Here is a 22,681-nt window from a genome sequence, read left to right as displayed (position 1 = left end):
AATTGTGCGTATGTGCAATAGTATTAATTAGTAAAGCAGTATAAAAACTGCAATACAGCAATAAAAGCAATATGAAATTATACCAGTATAAAATTTGCTAGCACACTATAAAAACTTTATACTTATTTATTGTTTATTTACTTCTATTAATTTTATCAGGTTTGACAACTTGCTACATTTTTTAATTTCTTTTGATTATAATTCTTGCAGATGTACCATGAAGTGAAAGATGGGAATGTTCTGACAGTGGATGATGTGAAACATGTTCTTAGGAGTGAGTACCCCCATGCTGATGTTCAGAGTATCCTGGCTGTTCGTTCTGAATACGATGAAGGGAGGAAGGTACGTTGAGAGCTGTGCTCAGGAAAAAGTACTGCAGTGTATACAACTCAATGCATTTACTAAGTTGAAGGATTGCTAAATATTAAAGCAAGTAAATACAGCACCTTTGAGTAAAATTTGTCTTCAGCCACCATTCAGTCATTAATGGAAATGTTGTAAAGGTTACTGCATTACTACTCTTACTATGAAAGTTTACTCTTGCCTGCTGCTTTCAGGAGCCACAAGTATTTTTCTAGTAGGCATGTCAAGGGGTGTCTCTTGAATTCTGCTTTCTTCTCAAATAAAGCTTGACTTACAAACATAAAAACCTTTTGACTTTTTTAGGGTTCTTTCTTTGGTAAAAGCATCTTTGACTGTCTCGGGGTTCTTCTCTGATGTTATTTGCTTCATTTATATTTTTATTTAAAATAAAAGAATAAGCTAGAATGTTAAGCAAAATGAAAAACAATTTCTCAGCAAGATGTTAAAGCAAAAGTTCACAACAAAGTATATGGATCTATAATTTCCTTTGTCATTCTGTTTGACAAATGAGTCCCATCTGTCCCATAAGGTTTCCAGACACTTTGTTTTGTCCCTGCCACTGATGACAAGGTGTGACAGTGAAGCGTGCTTGGAGATTAGAGCTCATCCTCTCTTGATACTAGTTTCATTTTTTTACTACAGTCAGCCACAGTCTGTTTAATCCTGTGATATTTCTGATCTGATCAGGCAGGAGCAACCTTTTACAAGAAGAGTGGCCTGGGCCCACTGCCTCAGGCGCTGTTTAATGGCGTGCCCTTTCCCAGAGAGGAGATGGATGCGGCAGAGCTGGAGACCCTCATTCTTCAGAGGATTTTTGATGCCACCGGCTTCTTCCAGCGGGCAGTGTTCATGGTATGCTTCACATTTCTGAACGAGTGTAGGGTGGAGCATTTGACAGTGAATTGTTTCAGTCATGTTTATATATTATGGTTTTTTATGAGATGGCTTGAAATTAGTAATATTGCACCTGCAATTACATCGTTACCATCATTTGTGGTCGTGGTTTTGAAAGAGTATATTGAAATTATTCAAGGCTGAAGGATCAGCTAAGCGTATAGTCATTATATGGAATTCTTCCACCAGAAACTGAGGATGTACTGCAGTTGTTCATTGAAAAATGTATATTTGGTATTTTGAAATGCTATCTGTGTGACATTTATATGGTTTTGACCTGACATTGTCCATAACTTGATGTGTATAGAAACTTTAAGCTCAGCTGAAAGATTATACAAATACTTGGTGTTTGTTTGTTTTGAAAATCTGTCTTAATAATACAAAGTTTACATTTTTCTGTTACTGCAGGGCTTGTTAGATGATAATGTAAATGCAGTGGATTTTCTTATGGACCAGAACAATGTAGTTTCCCGTATAAACCCCAGTATTCTTGGAGCAGAAAGAAGATACATACATTTCAGATCCACTCCTGGTAACTCCTTTTCTTGGATATTGTTATGATCTGTGGGTTGTTTTGTTTGTATGTTCTCATATTTTAAAGTCTAATACTTTTTGTCTTACGTTATGCAGTTCCATTCGATGTGGAAGACTTCTCTACTTTCTCCTTTTTGGACTCACAAGATAAAAGTGCTGTAATTTCTGATAATATGAAGTATTTAATGAAAAAAGGTAAATAATTTTATGTATAGTGTATCTATCTGTCTATATATGGCTATTACAAATTGTTGAAATTTACAAGTAAAATATCCCAAGTAAGTCAATATTCCAAGGATTCCATGTAAATTAAATATTTCTCAATATCCCAGTATCTTCTTTCAGGAAGCAGAGCATATCTGACTATTATAAACGTAAATTATAATCAACAGGGTAGTTAGTTTTTGTGGCTTTGAAATGGGATGGATGTTGTGGCTAGTTGTTTTTGTTTTACAAACATGAAGTTAAAAACCTTTATAAGACATTTGCGACTTTGAAGGTAGACTCAGCTTCCATACAAATGGTTTTACTTGAAGATATTAAAGTCAGTTTGGTTTTCAGGTGACCCTTACTTGTAGCATTGTCAAGGGCAGAATGTATGGAGTTTGTATGTTTATATCAAAATTAGGTATTTCTGAATTTAAGGAATAATTTATTATGTTTCGAATTTATTAAGTATCTCCTTGGTTTTCCTCTAGTTAGGTGGTTTAATTTTGCTGAGCGAGCCTTTGTCTTTCGATAGAAAAAAATAGAATTTATATTCTGATGAATTATGACTCATTTATACATTTTGTCTTTGTTAAAACTCATCCTGCACATGTTTTTGTACAGCAGTTCAAACGCTTTCTTGTATAAAATATTTTCATTGCATATGCAAGTACTTTTCCTTGAGTGAGAAGATATTACCACAATGGGGTCATAATTCTGCATGGAATTTTACAATAGTCTTATTTTACAATAGTGTGTGCCTTATGAAACAGCTGCTCATTTACATCAGTCCTTCAAAGGACATAAAAACTCTGTTAATAAAGTGCTTTTTTTCAGTGCTTTTTATGTGGTATTTACAGAATTTTACTTAATTCATTATCAGAAAGAAATGCCAAACACTTAAATTTCTTTAAAATAAATTTATTTGACTCTTATTTGATTCTGTGTCTACAACCATAGGGACATCCCAGTGAGCTGTCAAATCAATGGCTTTCAAACTGTGGGCTTATTTCTAAGATTGAGATCTCTTGTGTAAAACCTATAACCTTTAAGCTAGAATCTACATTTCAAATCTCTCTCCCCAGTGAGTTTCTCTAGACCACAGCAACAGTTAATAATAACCTTTGCCTAGCATCTCACCAGAACCCTGGAAAATTTCTGTCCCTGTGCATATCCCTGTTTTAGGGATATATGGTAGACCTGAGGAGGCTAATATTTTTCTAGAGATAATTTTGCAGAATTTTTCACCTACCATTGCTCTTCTATGACAAGTAAAGAACAGGAAACCATAGAGCAAGAAAAACAGAAATTATCTGTGTACACTTACAGAGTAGTTTACTTTCCTTGATCTGAATTTAGTATATTCCCATTTGTGTCCTGTAATGATAGGTTTTTTCCTGCCTTTAGTTGAAGGACTTTCCCTTTGCTGCCAGGGAAAGTGACTGGCCTAGTTTGTGTCATCCTGTAACCACTTAATTCTTTTTATTCCTGGCTATATATGATCAGCCTTTATCAAATGTTCACAAGTAACCTCTGTTTGTTAATTGGAGCTAATTATTTAGGGCCCTCTTGTCTCAATGCTGTAACAATGGATTAGCTCTTTTAGTCTCTCTCTCCTATTAACATGATAAATTGCCTTCTAAGAATCTTACTTCAATTCAGAGGGCAAAAGATTCTGATGTGGCAAAGATTATTCTTGCTGTTGAAGTCAGCAGTTAAAGATAGACATGAATTTAGAAATGACAAACAGAATTAATTTGGTTTTCATTAGTCATGGGAAGATTCTCCAGAACGTAAAACAGGATTGTCTTTAATTTTCAGATGAAGATGCATTGTATGCTGTTACTCTCTGGATTGTTGCTGATTTTGATAAGCCAGCTGGGAGACGACTGCTTGCTGATGCCTTGAAAAGCCTGGTGAGTTTCTAGCAGGTTTTATTAAAATTGTTGTTATGAATATGTTCTCAACAACTCTCTCTTCACATTCAAAAACCACACTCTTAAATAAAAGTGTAGCAACTTTGTTGTTGGTCAGGTGCAGACTTCAGAGATTGTGCTTTTGTTTTACTCAATTCCTGAAGGGAAATGATCATTCTGTTCATGGACTTGTGGGGCAGGAGACAAACTGTGACACTGTGTGTTAAAAGGGTGAATTTCTTCCCAGTTAGACTTGATCCCATCAGGTAGCCCAGAATGTTACTGGGAGGACTTTGGGAACTATCCCAAGTTGTGGATGGCATATGGGAACCATTAAGCAGTGTTCTCCTGTATTATTTGCCACAGCTGTGGCCAGGAAGCAACCGTTTTCCCCTACACTGTTTGTGTGGATCTAAGATCAATTTTCCTGTGTGTTTTAATATGCTAGGAGGATCATCCACATTTATGAGTTTGATTGTTTTTAAGTTCTTCTGTGTTAATAATAGGATTTAGGTAGGAATGTCTGAAATATAAATATACTTCAGGAAGTATAAATGTGTAGCAATATAAATGACAGACCCTGTGTTTGGGGCAGGTTAAACTTAAACTGAAATCAAGAAGGCTTAATCAAGAAGTACTTAAACTGAAATCAAGAAGGCATCTGGACTTTCTAATCAGGAATGAAATAGGAACCACCCTAAGGGAACTAGAAAATTGGGATGTTGCCAAGAAAATGTGATAACAACTATGTCTTAGAAAGGGGCTTTAAAAAACATAAAGAAAGATATTCAGTACAAGTCCTTGTTATAGAAAAGCATTTAATTTCTTGAACCGCTTGATTTATGTCTCAGGCTTGACAGATATACTCCCTCTAGCTTCATTTTTTAACCCTCTTCAGCAGGGGAAATGTGCTACAGCTCCCATCTGAAAGGTGAGAACCACCTGGGCAAGTCCCCTTGTGTTGGTGAGAAGAATCTAGGAAAAAACCCCAAAACATTAGATAATTTTCATGTGTTGCTTGGTCTAGGGATTTTCAAATTTTATGAGAAATAAAACAAGAGTATTTTTTTAAGTCCACTGATTTTTATTGAGGTTATTTACTCCTTTCTAGTCCCTTCTATCTCTCAAGTCAGGGTCTAGTATAATTCCTGATAGTAGTAGAATTGGCACAGTCACCGCTTGCTCGTGACTTGCCATCAGCATTTGAAGTAAAGCATGCAAAAATCTGTGAGTAAAAATGACTGAAGGAAATTCACTTCTAGCTATTGCAGCTAATATATGCTATTTTGAAAACTCTGGTAGTTTTTTACTTCCTTTGAAAAAAAGCTTGAGCTGTCTTACCTGGAAGGGACCTCTCGAGGTCATCCAGTTCAGCCTCCCACTCAGAGTGGAATTATTGACTTCATTACGTCAGGTCATCTGTAGGTGTGTTTGAAGGATTTCTGAAAATCTCCAAGGAGATGACTCTGTCCCTTCCCATTTCAAATTACTCTGGTGCTGCACTGCTTTCCTATTGTAGTTCTTTTCTGCCAGGCCAAACTTTGTGAGCATTACCCCTTGTTACTCTTTGCTGGTACCAGGAAGGGTTTAGCCCTGTCATGTTTTTCACTCCCTCTTCAGTAACTTTTGGTTGCTATTCAAGGTCTCTGTAGCCTCCTCTTTGCCAGATGGAGCAAGCCCAGATTCCTCAGTGCTTCCTCAGTTTTCTGACCATTAGTGGAAGCCTTTCCAGTGCTCAATACCAGTGATTGCATGGCTTATTTTTTGTTCTTTCCTGCATTGGAGTCCATTTACCTTTTCTTCAGTTAGTGGTGTTATTTGATTCTGCCTTAGAATCATCATCTCACACTCTGGTAACATTTGAGTGGCATCGCTGATTTTCGCCAGTGAAGGATTTTGCTCCTGCTGAACTTTAAAAGTGATAAGTGGATACATTCTCTTGCATTTATTTTATACTTAGTTCAATAATTTTTGAAAAACAGACAGACATCTATCAAACTAGTTCTGAAGTCTGTGAATGAGCACTCATTTATGTCGTTTGTTAAAAACATGCTTTTGCAAAATGCTCATAGGCAGTTGTTCTATTAAAGAAACTTTACACTTCTATTTAAAATATTTATCACAGAATAGGTAAATCCTTACTAATCACATTTTTACTCACAGTTGGAGTTCTGAATTAGTCATTGATGTATCTTTTCTACAGACAAATAGCTGCAAAAAATTAAATACTCAAGGGCATTTCACATAGTTATAAATGATATGAATACATTAGGTAACAGCAGATGGAACTGTAAAATTACTTATTGTTCTGTTTTTCTTTGCAGAAAACAAGCAGTCATGCACGAATTGGGATTTTGAACAATCCTTCATCAAAAATAAAGGAAGATAACACAGCCATTGCAAGAGGAATTTTGGCTGCTTTTTTAACCCAAAACAACAGCAACTTAAAAAGTTTCCTAAGTAAACTCAGTAAGGAGGAGACAGCAAAATCCCTTGCTGCTGGAACTAAAATTGTTAAATTCCTCATCCCAGTGAGTACAAACTAGATTACTTCCTTTTTTATTTTACATATATCTTATTGAAAGGAGGTGGTGAGAATAATTCAGTGTTTGGCTGAATGCCATGAAGTTTATAACTCATATACTGTTTCTTCTCAAGCAGATTTGGATTTTTGATGACTTTCATATGATTGAAGAATAGAGAATTTCTTTGAAGGGAGAAAATATGACAGTACTGAAAAATTCAGAATACAGATACCAAATAAAATTGAGTTTAATTTTTAATTTTTGGGGTTTTTAATAGCTCTCTCATTTAGTTAAAATTGCAGTAATAATGTTTTTCAAGAATTTAGACTTCAGAAAAAGTTAAGACTACATGAGAGTGGAGGTGAGTTATGAAATAACAGCTGCTAACTACTGTTTTTTGTATCAGAAGGAGTTGTAAATTTTAGTCTTTTTAAATAGGAAGTGTTGGAAGACTAAGAAAACTCACTGGACCGCATTAGAAAATGTATATTTTTAAGTCATGTTTCTTTTTTCATTTTTTTTTAATAAATTTTGAAAGACATAAAGGTCTCTAATGAAGCTGTGTTTGCTAAGTATGTTAGTAATTATTGTCATTTTATTAATTGTATCTGAATGAATCTGCTTGGTCTGTTTATTACTAATGAACCGATACATATCAGAATAATTTTGACAGGTGAGGCACAATTCCAATGTAAGTTTTGGTAGGTTTTTCCCCACTTTGAAAATGAATTGGTGTGTCTTTCTGGACGATGTTGACTTCCCCAAAATATGTTCAAATTGTATCCAATGGCCATATTAGAATGACTGTTAGGTTTTTAGAGTATTACAAATTTTTTTAAATCTTTTTTCTAAAAGTGGGAATTCTAACAGTTGAGTTGTTAACAGAGTGTTACTTTTCATGCAGCTGTTGTGCTGGATCATGATAAAATTGCTTAACCTCAGGCTCAGCTTTGCTCTCATGGTTATTGACAGTTGCCCCGGGGTACAAACTGCACTCAGGCTCCCCACCAGCAGTTGTGTGCTTGCACTGAAGCTGAGGTGGCGGTGTCACTTTGATTTCTGGTTACCACATAACTTGAAGAAAATCTTTGATTTCCTCACACGATACAAAATTTATTTTTGCTGAATCATTCCAGCATCTCATGCTTTACCTTTGCTTTAGGGAATGGATGGAGATACTTTTGAGAAGAAGTACAACACTTTAGGACTGGATTTAATTAAAACTCAACAGATGTTCTGCCAGGAGGTTCTGAAGCTGCTTCCTGGGCAAATGGCTGTTATTAGCAATGGCAGGGTAAGAAGGAAATTAAGACTCTCAATCTTTTTTGGGATTTTTTACTTCTGAAACTTGAGTTTCAAACTAAAGAGAATGCGTTCTCTTGATTTCCCATTTATTCAGACAGTTGTTAGAGAATGGTATGAACTTTTGTCTTGCTTTTTTATTTTGTTTTACTCCTAATTTGTTCATTAGCTCCAGTCCATTAGAACTACTATGTGTGTATGTCATTCCCACAGCTATTTTAGAGTTAATCTGACAAAATTCTCAAAATAGGTTAGTGTCTGATTTGTGATGTTTAAGAATAAGTTTTGATCCTGAAGTTACTTTTATTTTACTATGCAGATAAATGTATATAAATTCCACTGAGTAGGTTAGTATTTCAAGCTCTAAAGCATCACATTTTAATAAATATTTAGTTGTTTTATAATCTTAATTCCTTATTTACAGATAAAAGTGTAGTAATTTTGTTGTTTCAGTTTCTTGTGTGTATAGCTGAAAACAATAGCCTTAATTACATTTTGTCAATAGATGATCTGTGATCAAAAGATATAATGTTGCATTCAATATTTAGTGCTTGTTAAATGATAGTCAGTGCCTTACATTGCAAATACAATTTACAAACCATATTTTAATTCTTCTATTTTCAATTTACTACGCCATTTGAAAGAAATAGAAAGAAAACTATGTTGGCATCTCATAACTGGAAACTCTTTAAATTTAGTCAGTTTAGTTACTCTTATGCATCCTAAATGCTGCTGAGATGCAGCTAAAATACTGCTAAGAAACACACAGAAAGCATTTTTGTTGATGAAGCCTTAAAGAATTGTTGGGTTTTTTTGTGTCAGCTCCCTCATAACTAAATTCATGAATTTATTTTATAAATATTTCTTACTGTTCTCCATGCCTAAAAAAGCTAAAATAATGTCATATTTTAAGTTTTGGGGAAATAAGTTTCATAAAAATATTTGGATAAATTTAATAATGTATATTACTGTAAACTATTAACTCTAAACTATCACTTTTTAAAAGACAAGGGATATCCTTCATTTCTGTCCTTAATATTTCATCACAGAAGTTTTGCTTTTTTGAGCAAATTAATTTTTTCTAATTGGCTTCTCCAAATTACCATAGTATTTCATAATTATACTGTGGTTTCATCTATCTCATGCATCATTAATAAAAAAATCAAAAGTGGAATTTGTTATATAACCTCTCATTTATAGGATGCAATTGAATTTTGAGGAAGAGACATTCAGCACCCAACTTATATAATGAGATTCTACATCCTGGGAGCCCTGTAGGCTATTGAACTTGTCTTGGGTCAATTTGGCCTGATAGACTGAGTAGGAAATCCAAACAACATCCTCAAAGCTGTTTTCTGGGACTCCCAGGCACTTTCTTTTCTTTCAGACACTAAAAATGTAGTAATTCTGTATCCTTTCGTATGACACATTTTGTGTCCTTTCCCATTCTTTCTATCTGTTCTGCTTCATTTGACAAGTGGTAGAAGGAGATTGTGTTAAAGAATTGAAAAGCTAAAGAGTGTGGTAGACAAATAGTAATTTGAGTTTAAAATATTTTACATAAGAGAGCTTTTTCTTCGAGTTATTTCTAAATAGTGTATTCCTTTACAGATGGATGTATAATGACAAATAGCATGGATATCTCCATGGCGGTTATTCTTTGTGATTGATAATTAACTGTAATCATATAACTGTAAAAGCCTAATCCTGCATAGTTACTATAAAATTTAATTAGTTTTATAATCAAGTGCATTGATGTATATAGAGATTGGAGTTTCATATTCAATATTGTGCATTCATTTAAAATATTCATTTCTTTTTACTCACAAACAGAGCATTATTGGGACATTCTACACTTAATGTTTTTTTTCCCTCTACCTAAGGTACTGGGTCCTTTAGATGAAAATGAATTCCATGCAGAAGACTTTAATTTGTTGGAAAAGATAACATACAGTACCTCAGCAGAGAAGATTAAAGCTATTGTCAAAGAGATGGGAAACAGTAGTAAAAGGTAAAATTCTCTTGCCTCATAACATGTGTGCAGCTCTGCTGAATTACTCCAAATACTTTCCCTACTTTCACTGTCCTTACAACCAAGAGTACAGCTAACAGTAAAGGATTCCTACTAGGTTTTGTTTGCAAAGAGTAATTGTAAGGAATAATAATAAGCTTGATAAAATACAGTGTATCTTAGGCCAAATCTGAGTACTAATATTTGGAGTCGTTGTCTTTGGGAATTGTTAGTAAGGCAGCCCGTAGAGTCATGGGCTGATGTTGTGCCCTGACACCATAGTAGACAACATTCTCACATCTGTTCACTGAAGAAGTGTAAAGATGAGTTCAGGCCATCTTCTGGTCTAAGGATACAGCTTGTGTACAAAGAAGAAAACAAAATTATACTCTTCTTACAGTACTTCTCAACTTTGAGTATCATTTCTGTTATCTAGAAGGATTGGCACAATTGAAAGAATCATTGCCAGAAAAACAAAATCAACAAGAGGCAGAACTCAAGGAGATAAGTAGCGAGAGACAAAACATATTTAGACAAATATTCTGACTTAACAACACTGAAATGGAACTATGTCGTCTAAGGAAACTTCAGTAGGAAATTCCAATATAAAAAATTGAAATATGTGGCCAGCCTTGAAACCAGGTCATTTATATCTGTTCCCTAGTGTTGTTATAAATGGGAAAAAATTTAAAAAAAAAGAAAAAGAGTAAAGAGCTAGAAATGTCAGCAGATCTTAACATCATATACTCACTTCTCGTGATTCTGAATCAGATCTCTTTGGCAAATGTGGGACTAATAAAAACTTGTCATTAATTTAGGTTTGTGGACCAAGCCCCACATTTTCATCATATTACACAGATTGGAAGACCCAACAGTTGAGAAAAATAATTGCTGTGAGGCTGAATGATAACTCTGTGAATTCTGCATCTCTTAAAATTAATAAGTGTTCGTTTCACAAGGCTTCTCTAAGGCTGTAGTGGTTCTTGGGCAATTTTAATGCTAAAATTTTAGCTACAAGTCCTGAGGTGTTAATCACCTTAGAGTCCAGGTCTGGGATGTGGGCTTTCTAAATATCCTTTATGCAAAGAGACTGACTTTAAAATGTTAACGTTTTGCTCCTTTTCTAATGACAACCAAACTATATGTGCCTTATTTAATACAGTGGCAGTGACTTGATTATGAAAATAGATGCCCTGCTGTCATCTTTGCCTAAAACAGAGATGAGACAAGATGTTGAATTACTCAAAGAACAGCACAGGTCAGTTTTGTCATGATAATGCACTTAGAGTAATTTTTTATTAACATTTGAATTTACTGATGATTACTTGTCTTTGGCAAGTTGAGTAAGCATTCTAATTTTGAAAGTGTTGTATGAACAGCCTGCTCATCTGCCATTGCATGATGCATCTTTACTTTTCCTAATAAATTCATTAGTAGTGCCTCTTGATTTCCCAATCTTACCCTTTGCTGAAAAGAGAACAGAGGGGTGCATGTTTTAAAAGGACATATGATAATACAAAAACTGTGATCAAATTACAAATTTTTATTAAAATTTTTGCTGTTTCCAAATCTCTACTTGTTTTTGTTGGTAAAGGTGCTCCAGTAGTAGTTGTGTGTGATGTTGGACTGTGCCTGTTGGTGAAAGGAGTGAAATGAATGGTAGCCCTTTCTAAGAGGCTGACACTTTTTTCTAAGTTACACTAGTAGCAGTCAGTACTGTGCTGCTACCATATATTTTGTGGAAAACAAATTCCAGTTGTCCCTTTTCTGTATTTACAGCATATGACTTTTTTTTTTCATTTTTTAAAATGAAGTTTACTGACATTTCCTTCCTGTAAACACAGAGTACTTTAACTAGGGTTGGCTTGACTTAGCCTAATCGAGTCTATCAAACTGAATTATTTTCTGGAATGCATAAAGCTCTTCCAGCCTATCAAGCTCCACACTTCTCAAATGCAATTTTCCCCCCTTTTTTTAAATTATGTCACCACCACTGCTTGCCTGATCCAATGATTCCAGATCTCCATGAAGGGAACTGTAAACAAATGACAAAAAGGCCCTTTGTAAAGTCTTACTGTGTTTTATTTTATTAATTTTGTTTTAGAGAATGTACCTAATCACTAATCAGTACAGAAGTATTTGGATTGATGCTATATTTTTTACTCCTGTTCACATTCAGCTTTTCTAATTGTATCACAGGGAGCAGTCATGATTATTGCTTGAAATGAGGGAAATGTTTTCTTGAGCAGTAAAATCTTAAACGCCTCTGATCTTACAAATCCATGTCTAAAAATGTTTGTCCTTTCAACAAATTCAGATTTGAGTTTTTCATGTCACTTGTTCTGAATACTTTTTTAACAGTGTAATAAAAATCGAGCCCCAAGAGAATGACCCATTCTATGATGTTGTTGCTATTGTGGATCCATTGACAAGAGAAGCACAGAAGATGACCCATTTATTGATTGTAAGATGGTGCTCATTTCTTATAATTTGCTTATTTGTACTTCAGTTGTTACTAAAGTTGGTCTAATTTCCACATACAGTATAGTAAAGAGTAAACAAAATCTGGTTATTTTTTCTTTTCCTTTAAAATATGTGTTTAGTTATTTTAATTCATAAAAGAAGTTGAAAATTATCCAGTTCATCATTATGAATATCTCATTTGAAAGTAAAATTCAGATGCCCAATGGCCCAGTCCTCTTAGTGAGCCTGTAATTGCTCTCTACAGTCAGCAGAAAGAAAGGAGGACATTGTGTACATAATTTTTTGCATCTCAAAATCTCAGGAGGTATATGCTTCCTTCCATTAAACCAGATCACCTTAGTTTTCCAAGGCACCTAAATGAAGTGGTCGAAATCTGACTTGTAATATCATCATAAGAAGATTGGACTATAAAGCTTTCAGCTCTTGGAGGGATATTTCTCAGCTGATTAATGCTACCAAGTATATCTAGATAGGCTTCCATTGTGTGTAGCTATTGATCTTCTAAAGACAAACTGTCTTAAAAACAGCTGCTAAAATTATTTTCTTCTTTCACCTACTGCAGAATATCACTGTGTCTCAGGTTCCTTTATAGTTTCCCATAAAAATGTAAATTTTGTCTTCACTTTATGGTCTGTTATAATTCTGAAAGCTCCAACTTGATTTTTGCTGCATCCTATTTTATCTTTTTTTCCTGCAGTAATTCTGCAAGTTTCATAAATTCTTACAGTGCTTTTCCCCCTCCCATTTTCATACCTTTTTATATCAAATGTTGAAGCATCCACTCACTCTTCATATAGTGGAGTGAAGTAAAACATTTTCTAAAATTCATGAATAATTTTGCTATTTCAAGATTCTGAATACTAGCTTAGCTCGAGAACTAGATCTCTCATTTCACCCTTCTCAGTGAAAATGAAAGCTTGATATTACCAAATGAAAATATTTTCAGGTTGAAATGGACTGGAAACTCTCCATTTATCCAGAAAATCATATTATGACTATAAATCACATCAAGGATCTTGCAGCTCAGAGCAGAAGCCTCCATTCCTCTGAGCTCAACAGGCTCTCTCATGCATGCCCAGGCAAATGACTCCTATGGTGTCCCCAGCTGTTGAGCTGTGGCAGATCCTGCTTGAGTCACAGGAGCTCTAGTTTTATTCAAGAAGCCAACCCTGAGGAGAGAGTAGTGAAATGCTGTTGAAAGTAAACAAACCAGAAATATTTTAATGTAGATTAGACTTTCCAATAATATCTTTTTAAAAATGAAAAATAGACTGAAATTTATATGCACACACACACATATATATATGTATATGTATATATATGTGTATGTATATATATATATATATATATATATATATATATATATATTATTACCTGGAAAGCCACCATTTCCTGCTAGAAACAAAACAGACATGCAAATACAGCAGGCCCCAAACTCAAAGTTCTTAAATGAATGCCTTTCTGATTAGCTTACTGTAGATAGGTGATTTAAATACACTATAAACTTTAATCACTGAAATATATTTATATTTAAAGGCTTTTTTTTTTCATTTATATAATTGGATTAGAGCTGAGTATATTGGATTGGTAGCTATTCATGGTGCAAAATTTGTGGAGTATCTACCATGGCAGAACATGTGATTCTTGCTCCTTTCTGTATTGAATATGTCCATATAATGACTGGGTTTTTCACCCTTGTATTACTTTCTGTCACTTAATAGCTACTTCAAATAAATATTTTGGTCTTTTTTATTAAAAATACAAACAAAATGTTACTCATATTAAGTGGGATTGAAATTGAGATAGGTGTTAATAGCTAGAGGTGGGCAGTCATCTAAACTTGACTGCTTAGTCTGAGAGACTGGCAGTGTAAGGATGGAGGAAGGAATGAGTCAGAGCACAAATGAGACCTCAATCAAAGCTGCTGTTTGTTTTTAAAATATGTACTGGATTGTATCATAAGAATTGCTCTAATCCTTTCCAGACTGAGGCAGGTAGCACCTTCCATATAGTCTGTGTTTTTTTCCCTTTTTTCAAAAAGTTTTGTCACAGATTTCAGCATCAAATATTTCCAGACAAGACAGAGTCACTGTCCACTGTAAATATTTAAATGGCAGTCATAACTTTATCATGGTTGGGCCACATAAGTTTTCAGCAGAATATATGGAAGAACTAACTAGTCCTGAAGTTATGAAAGTGATCTCTAATGTGATGTGAGAAAAGTAGAAATTCCTTCTGCTAAAATAGAGGACAAAATTGAAGAGTTGTGGATTTTTTTTCCTCATGGCTCACCAAAAACAGGAGGAAAAATCATTCTGTATAGTCTTAGGATTATCCACCTTTTTTTTCTTGTTCCAGTAAGTATCAAGCAATTCAAAAACGTGGACAAAAAAATGAAACCTTTTATTTTTTTCTTGTCAGTTATCTTTTGCCTTTTTTCCTTTGTTCATTCTGTCTTCAGTGAGGACTTAATATTCCATGCCTAAAGTAAAAGGAATCCCTGCAGGAGCCCCTTTTGGTGATCTAGTCTGATTGCCTATATAATGCATGTGTCAGGACTCCTTTTTCACAATTATTATTTGAAGTAGAAATAATTTTTTAATCAATTCCTAATTTAAATATTACCAAGCAGCTGAGTACAGATTAGAGCACCTACTGAGATTTTCCTGTGGCTAATTAACCTTACTGTTAAACTCAGACTTGGAATTACAGGTTTTTGTTTAGATCCATGCTGTAAGCATTGATGTTCTCATCATTTTGCCAGTTCTGTTGAATATTCTATTATAAGTTCATTTTCAGTTCAGATTCTTTGTATTATCCTGAAGTTCACAAACAATTCCAAGTGACTGGTCAGATAATGATGGTTTACTGAGTTAATGTTCTTCAGATGAGTTGTGGTAACTCAAGTGTCTTGCAAATGACTTTTTGTTGTGCACATGCACAATAAAACTAGCTCTTGAATAATTTTCAGGCCTCCTGAAATATTTCAACCATGTTTTACAGTGCTCCCTGAACTTAATTTCCATGCTCTTTGAATTTTCTTATTTAAAGTAAACAGACTGAACTCTTCAAATATCCTAAAAGAGTCTTCTTAATTTTGTCACCATTTTCATGTGTTAACTCAAATGGCCTGGTTTCTGGTGTCCTCAGAAGCCCTAAATAATAGAACCAAATTCAGTATTTTCTGAAGTTGTATTGTAAAACACAGAGATAATGAATTATTGTGTTATTTGTCATTTCCTATTTAAAGTCCTTTGAAATGTTAATTACGAAAGGCTTTTAGTTTTTTTTTTGCTACTGTACTAAATTTCATGGTCAGCTGATGAATTGGGATGATGCATCAGCCTTCTGCAACATAATTTCATTCTATACAAAAAAGCCTAGCAATGCAGATTGCTGAAGAATCATTCTTGCTGTTGGGATGAGGGTTTGGTTTAGTTTGAAGGTAAAATCCTTACAGGCTTTTATCATTCTTTTTATTCTGAATGGTAGATAGATATTTGAGTCATTTTGACCTCTATTTTGATTTTGGTGGTCTTAAACTTATGTCATGTGATGCTTTCCCTTTTTATCCTTCCAGTGCTCTTAGGTTCTCATTTCCTGCTTCTTCACTTGTTCACACCAATATGCTATTCTCTACTTTTTGTTTTTATTCAGTAGATTTTCAGTGATGGTGTTCAGTGGTACAAAAGATAAGAATAAGAAACTAGGAATAGAACAGTTCCCCAGGGCTAAGTAAAGTTACAGCATTGTAGTAAAGAATGTGTGTAAGCCATGGGCTGAACTGAGGAGAGAAAAATTATAGTCATAATAAAAAAGAGATTTAATGATGAATATTGTCTTGCTTTGTTCCCAATTTATTTGCTATTGTAGTAATTTTAGATATTAGCCTTACTAGTATTGGTGTTATAACTTAGCTTTTATGTCTTACTGGCCTTTCTAATATCCATAAATGTAGGCACAGCTGCTTTATGCTTTCAGGTAAGCATTTTGTGTCAGAAACCACAGAACTGAAGGTAATTTGATAATGGTTTTTATGAGTGCTTTAAAGAAATTAATGACTTTGTTAGCTTTAAGCAAAACAAAACAGATTGCTCACAAAAATGAGAAAAAAAATACTGTCCTAATATTATAGTTCCTATATAACAGAATCCAAAACATTACTATTTTAGAAATTAACAGATGAAGAAACTGAGAGAAAAAAAATAGAAATATGTGAACTTACCAAAATGCTTTGAAGTTAATTGAATGGTTTAATACATCATTAGTGTATTGTTGACATTTAAAGTCATTAAGTAATTGAGTATTAAAATAGTTCTCTGAACTTCACTGTATTTAACAATTTTCTGTATACAGCTGTTTTAATAAGAGTGAAAGCAATTGTTTTAAGATTGGTTGTTGGATTAAAGGCATGTGTTGTACTTAGAGACCTTCCAGTGTTGTAAAATCACAATGTAGCAAGGGTGATAATATCATTTACTCAAGCGTTGGAAAATGGAGAGAGCTGCTCTTGAAAAAATTGCATGAGGACATTAAAATTTTGACTGTCAAGAATATCATGTGCTAAATCATGTGGTTTGATGAAAGGTCAGACATTCATTTATAATATCTGACAATAACCTTTAATATACAGATATATTTACATCTTCAAAAAGTTTTAGCTTCTTGCTGAACCATGAGAAATGGCAGGATGTCACAATGGTAACTTTGGCTTATTTTCAAAGTTTGGTGATTACCAAGAACCATTTTTTACAGAGATTTTTTTTTTCTGTAGGTGCTCAAGGACATTATCAATATGAAACTCAGGTTATTTTTGAACTGCAGATCTAAGCTGTCTGAAGTGCCACTGAAGAGGTTAGTAGTTCATAGCTTGTCATGCTCATTTTGGAAAAACAGTCTTAATGGTGTATTCTTCTTAAAAAGTAAACAATTGCTTTGTGTTTCTGAATTCTTTTTGTTGACTCATTTTTCACTGAATGTTACCTAAGCAGTTGGCACTTGTTTAATAAAAGCTTTTGTTCTAATATGTCAAGCACAGTATCACAGGGAAGTGATCTAGTCCATCAAATACACCTCTCATTAACAGGCCTTAAATAAATCAATAGTCTTTTATAGCTGTGAAAACTTGCAGAGGGGGATTATCTGTCTAAGTTGTTCCCTTCTTTACAGCCCACTGTTTGTGTAATAGATTGTACAGATTCTGTACTCCTAGGAATTAAATTCATCTGAATAAATATACAGTCTGCATTTGTTATATTGAGATGATGTTATATTTCATTGGGAACATGATATCCTGAATGTATCTACTATAATTTGAATTTTCTTTTATCTGTGTGTAAAAATCATTGTTCACTAATTCAGTGATAGACATTTACACTGAAATTAATTCCTTCCAAGAGGATTTCTTTCCCTCTAAGAGAAATGTTTAAGTACAGCCATCTCCTTGGCAGGTATTTTACCTATAATCCTAACACCTATATTACTAATTACCTGAGAGAGGTTGGTGGCAGTGCCTGTCCTTTAGCCAGAGAGCTGCAGAATTAATCATTTGCCCACAAAACAGAAGTCCTTAGTTTTTATGCGTTTTATGCATTTGTTCCACAAGAGGGTCTTAATTTCAGTCTTCTGAGTGTCTTCTTGTATGAACATCATTATGATGGCTTTTGAAGCTGGGCACTTTGCAGGTCTTGGTGCCTGGTTCTTTCTTTGTGCTTGGGAGAACTTTTATGTGTGGAATAATTGGGGTAAGAGCTGGAGAGGAACAGGGAAACCCTGCCCTTCCTCTGCTCTGTCCTGCTGCTGCTAGTGACAGTAGCCATTCTCAAAGACTTTTTTCCAATAGAGATTAGTCATTCTGCATAGTTCAGTGATACAGATTCTGAGAATTCAAGGCTGCTAACAGTCAGGCTATCTAAATGCATCTCATGGGTATTCACTTTCATAGCCTTTGGAGTGTTAATGGAAAATAGACACATCCATAGAAAAGTTACCAAAAGTGTATAGGCCTGTGTTCATCTACCAGCCCATTTGAGATGCTGTAGGTATTGTCTGATGATATTCCAAAAGAATAAGGAGCTACTTTGCCTCCAAATTTCGTCATACTTGGTAAATACTCACTATATTGGAAAATATTTTAGAAGAGCTTCATGTTTGTATTTTACCAAAAGTTGTGTTTTGTCACACTTCTTTTTCAACAGCTTCTATCGTTTTGTTCTGGAACCAGAATTAAATTATGGAATCAATAAGCACCTTCCTTCTGAACCTGTAGCAAAATTCCTAGAATTGCCAGAATCACCTCTTTTGACCCTAAACATGATCACTCCCGAAAGCTGGCTGGTTGAAGCAGTAAACAGTTCCTGTGACCTTGATAACATTCATTTGCAGGAAGTAAGTAATAGTTTGTGAACACTGTAAAACTTGTGTTGGCCCTTCTACTCCAAGAGGGAAGTGGAAATGTTGCAAGATTTGTCTTGTGTCAGTTCCCCTGCAATATTTTCTTTGGTAAATTTTTCTTTGCAAATAGGCAATATTTTACCGTTTCTATTGTCATCATCTTTTCGTCCTTTTCTCTCTTAAAAAACAAAGAGACAAGTCTTAAAGGAAAGCAATGGAATAGAAAAAAAATCAGAATGCAAACTACAAGTTAAAGCAATTTACCTGCTATGTTGAGTTTTGTGTTTAGAGAAATACTGCATTTAAGATAAAAGTAAAGCAATTAAAGGATTCTTTATGTTTCCTAGTTCTTGTAACCTAGGTAAATCTTCATATAAACTGGAATATATGACTGTTTATTAATGTAGTTTAAATGTATTTGACCCTCTTTTAGTTCACAATTCTTTCAATTATTATTTAATTCTATTTTAATCCCCATCTTCAAAATAATTCATTTTGTTTGAGTCAATAAGCTTATGCAAAATATTGAGTGTTTGATTGACCAAAGCTGTGTATTTGGAAAGTGTATTGTGAAAGTAAAGCTGGGATTTACCTTACAAAGGCAGAGGTGCCTCAGCTTCAACAGTTAGTGGAGAGAAGGTCTCTCCAGAGTGACCCTTCCTCTTTGTCTTGGATACCTGTTTTATAATTGAGTTAAGTTCCTGTGGATGGACTTTTCTTTGGGTTTTTTTGACTGTGGGAGTTACATTGTGGTAAATCCCACACAACATGTTTGTGACTGTAATATTTTGCTTTTCCCACGTGGTTAAATGACATAATTTATTGATGAAGCGTTCCTTCCATAGATAAAAGGGGCAGTTTTAGCAGAATATGAGCTGGAATATATATTGCTTGAAGGACATTGCTTTGATGTGACAACTGGACAACCTCCTCGAGGGTTACAGTTCACTCTGGGCACAGAGAAGAATCCTGTCATGGTTGATACTATTGTGATGGCCAACCTTGTAAGTACTTGGTACAGGAATAGTCATTACAATTGCACACTTCTTGTGAGAATTCTTCATGAGCATCTTGTTCTTTAAATCCATTTCTCTGTGTTGCAAGCTTAGTAATGCTAAAAGTAACAGACACATCCTGGAGCTGAGCTCATCTCCAATTTGTTGAACTTTCCCCCCTGCTCCTCTCCTGTGACGCAGTATAGATTTGAATATAGCCTAATTTTATACTCTTGCCTGAAGTGCCTAAACTGGCAGCCTAATTGCCTCTAGTAGGTGGTAGGAGGCAGTTATATTCAGGCTGAGATTCCCTGACAAATGTAAGGTGTGATTCACATTCTGAATAAAATAAACCTTTTTGTTACACAATGATCCAGGCAAAAGAAGACTCCCATTTTAGATGCTTCAGGTAAGTGCTTAGAGCCTTGGTGGGACATACCCACACCTGAGAATTTCTCTCATCATGCAAAGTAGTTATTTTTCATGTTGGCAGTCTGTAGAGCAGAAGACCATGTGACTTCTGAAGTAAAACCTTTATTTTCTGTTGGCTAAGCGAATTTGAATGGGAAGGATTTTGATAAGACCTTTTACCTATCTGCTGTTCTCTAGTCTTTGTAAATATTGTATCATAAGGAATGAAATACTTAATAAATTGTGAATCTTTGATTTTTGCCCAAGTACTGAATACAGACTCAACAGTAGATGATGTTTGGCATGATGAAATGTTTAACAATTCTTCACATTTCAAAGCTTGCTCTCTGTGACTTTAACTTAGCAGTAGCTGTTTACAGTGTTCCTAAAATGGTAAGGAATTGTGTTGACTTGGAAGGTTGTTTCAGACAAAAATTGAGTTTCAGAGAAGCTTTTCAATTTAGGATCTGTTCAATAAGTTATTTCTTTGCTGCTCTTTTACTTGCTGTCCTTGGTGGAGTTTTTGTATGTAACTCAAATTCATCTAGAAACAAATAGAGCACAGAAAGACGTTAAAACAGACATGCAGGAAAGTGACAATTGTTGCATACCTGACACACTTATTTCAGGGCTAGTACAAATGCTGAGTAGTTTATTTTTGTATATGAAGATGGTTGAGTCTAAAATGCAAGCAGAACAAGTGCCTGTGTTTTTTCCTTAGGGGTATTTCCAGCTGAAAGCAAATCCAGGTGCTTGGATGCTGAGATTACGTAAAGGGAGATCTGAGGAGATTTATCAGGTGTTTTCGTAAGTATGAATCCATCATTTGGAAACAAATTAATCTGAAACTGCAATATATTTTGAAAAGATGACAACACTGAAAGAAAGTGAGCAAAGATTGCATTAAAAATAAGATGCAAATGATGATTTAAAGTTTGTTAGGAGTACTTTATTTCCTTGTATTGTTGTTGTTTGATGGCTACATGTGTTTTTGAAGGCATAATAAAGCCAAGGTGCTCAGCTAGACTAGATGCTGGCCATGTCCCTTACTACACAGTTGCACAGCTGCCAGACACTTTCCCTGTCAGTTCTGTGCATGGTTAGCATTATCACACCACCAAATTCTGTAGAAATGTCACTCATGGTTTTGTTTGTAATATTTTTGCATTTCCAACATACTTAACATGTAATTTCAAGAATATGTCCAATGGAGCATTGCTCTCACAAATTATCTCCAGAACTATCTGAAGGAAGTACCACAAATTTCCTTCTCACAATTTTTTTCAGCCCTCTGAATACAGCATATTTACAAGTGGCATCTTTTTTTAACAGGAGCATTGTAATCGTTTCAGTTCTAGACTTTTTTCTTCGATGAATTCTGAGTGTTACTTAGTTGTCTAAGTCATCTAAGGATCACTGTACTTACACCTCCACCTTAGGATATTAAAGCATCCTTCATTTTGAGACCCTGGCTGCATGTTGACTGCACCACATCTCCCTCTCTTGGGAAAAACCTCTGTCCATAGAAAGAAAGTTGTATTCCTGTAACTGGCATTTAGGTGACATCTCTGTGGCTTCTAGATCTGTAATTTCCATGGTTGATTTTCATGGAAAGGAATGTATGTGCTCACTATCATTCCAACTATTCCTTAGAAGAATCACCTTTTCTCCATGTTTTATGTAAAAGCACAGACCTGTAGCCTATGAGAGCTTTCTCCTGAAGCTTTAGATTTAATCACTTCTAGAGGAGCAGTATTGTTTATTTAATTTCAGCTTCAGTTTTTCTTTGTTTTTGCCTTTTTCCTGTTATCTTTTCTCCCTCAGAGTAATTGTGGGGTTTGAAATAGGTCTCTTTCTTATAAAATATTTATTATTACTTGAAGCCCAGGAAGACATAGTTCCATGTATTGTTAATTATAGCTGCTATTAAAAAACAAAAAACTTGCTGAGCCTCTTTGTGGTTTTGAACATTTAGTTAATATCAGTGTTACAGGGAGAAATATTAATGGGATGTTAGATTCATTTTGTTTGTTGAAAAAAAATTTTCAATTATTTTTTTTTCAGAAATCACAATCTGTTGAAAAAGCAGAAAAACATAGTCCTTACCCTTTGAGGTTCAACTGATCTCCACCAACTGCATCTGTACCATTTGTCTAATTTAGCATTTAATTCTTAAGAAATATAAAGTGATTTATATAAGATAGCATGGTTTAAAAAATAATGCAATGAGGTGCAGTTGGTTAAATAATGAAACAAAATGATACAAAACAACTCTACATTCTAGCCTGGATCAGAGGAAATTTAAATTATCTACTGGGGTTTTGCTCATTTTCCCTCTGTAACACAAATGGGCTTAATTGAACTCAGCTAAGTTACTAAAAACTAATACCTCATGAGGAATCTAAGCAATGCAATTTATTTCATCTTATTCTTCCAACTGTAGACCTAAAGTACAACAGGAACAGTATGTTTGCAGGGCTGCACCAGAATCTTTGATATGTCTTTTACAGTATTAACAGTATGAAGTTTCTATCAGAGCTCAGGCAACTGTTTGATAGAATGGAGCTTTGCCAAGAGCTGTTGCACTATATTCTCCATCCATATATATTAGTCACCCCTCTGTTGAACTGTGAGATGAACCTGGTT

The 22,681-nt window shown here is 34.5% G+C and overlaps 1 protein-coding gene across 1 annotated transcript in view; it reads left to right on the top strand.

Annotated features, from left to right (window-relative positions):
- UGGT2 (UDP-glucose glycoprotein glucosyltransferase 2) overlaps positions 1-22,681 on the top strand; it is a 76,321-nt gene that overhangs the window by 37,570 nt on the left and 16,070 nt on the right. The window contains exons 16-29 of the mRNA XM_058824538.1: positions 211-342; positions 1,051-1,215; positions 1,666-1,789; positions 1,888-1,986; positions 3,820-3,914; positions 6,239-6,445; positions 7,602-7,733; positions 9,625-9,752; positions 10,915-11,010; positions 12,114-12,216; positions 17,011-17,090; positions 18,434-18,623; positions 19,475-19,633; positions 20,757-20,842. Coding sequence (XP_058680521.1) covers positions 211-342; positions 1,051-1,215; positions 1,666-1,789; positions 1,888-1,986; positions 3,820-3,914; positions 6,239-6,445; positions 7,602-7,733; positions 9,625-9,752; positions 10,915-11,010; positions 12,114-12,216; positions 17,011-17,090; positions 18,434-18,623; positions 19,475-19,633; positions 20,757-20,842 — 1,796 coding nt within the window. The remainder of the gene's footprint in view (positions 1-210; positions 343-1,050; positions 1,216-1,665; positions 1,790-1,887; positions 1,987-3,819; positions 3,915-6,238; positions 6,446-7,601; positions 7,734-9,624; positions 9,753-10,914; positions 11,011-12,113; positions 12,217-17,010; positions 17,091-18,433; positions 18,624-19,474; positions 19,634-20,756; positions 20,843-22,681) is intronic.

This window comes from Ammospiza caudacuta, chromosome 2 (assembly GCF_027887145.1).
Source record: "Ammospiza caudacuta isolate bAmmCau1 chromosome 2, bAmmCau1.pri, whole genome shotgun sequence".
Classification (NCBI taxonomy): domain Eukaryota; kingdom Metazoa; phylum Chordata; class Aves; order Passeriformes; family Passerellidae; genus Ammospiza; species Ammospiza caudacuta.
The sequence above is the reverse complement of the archived record's forward strand: the minus strand, read 5'-3'. Positions and strand labels throughout refer to the sequence as shown.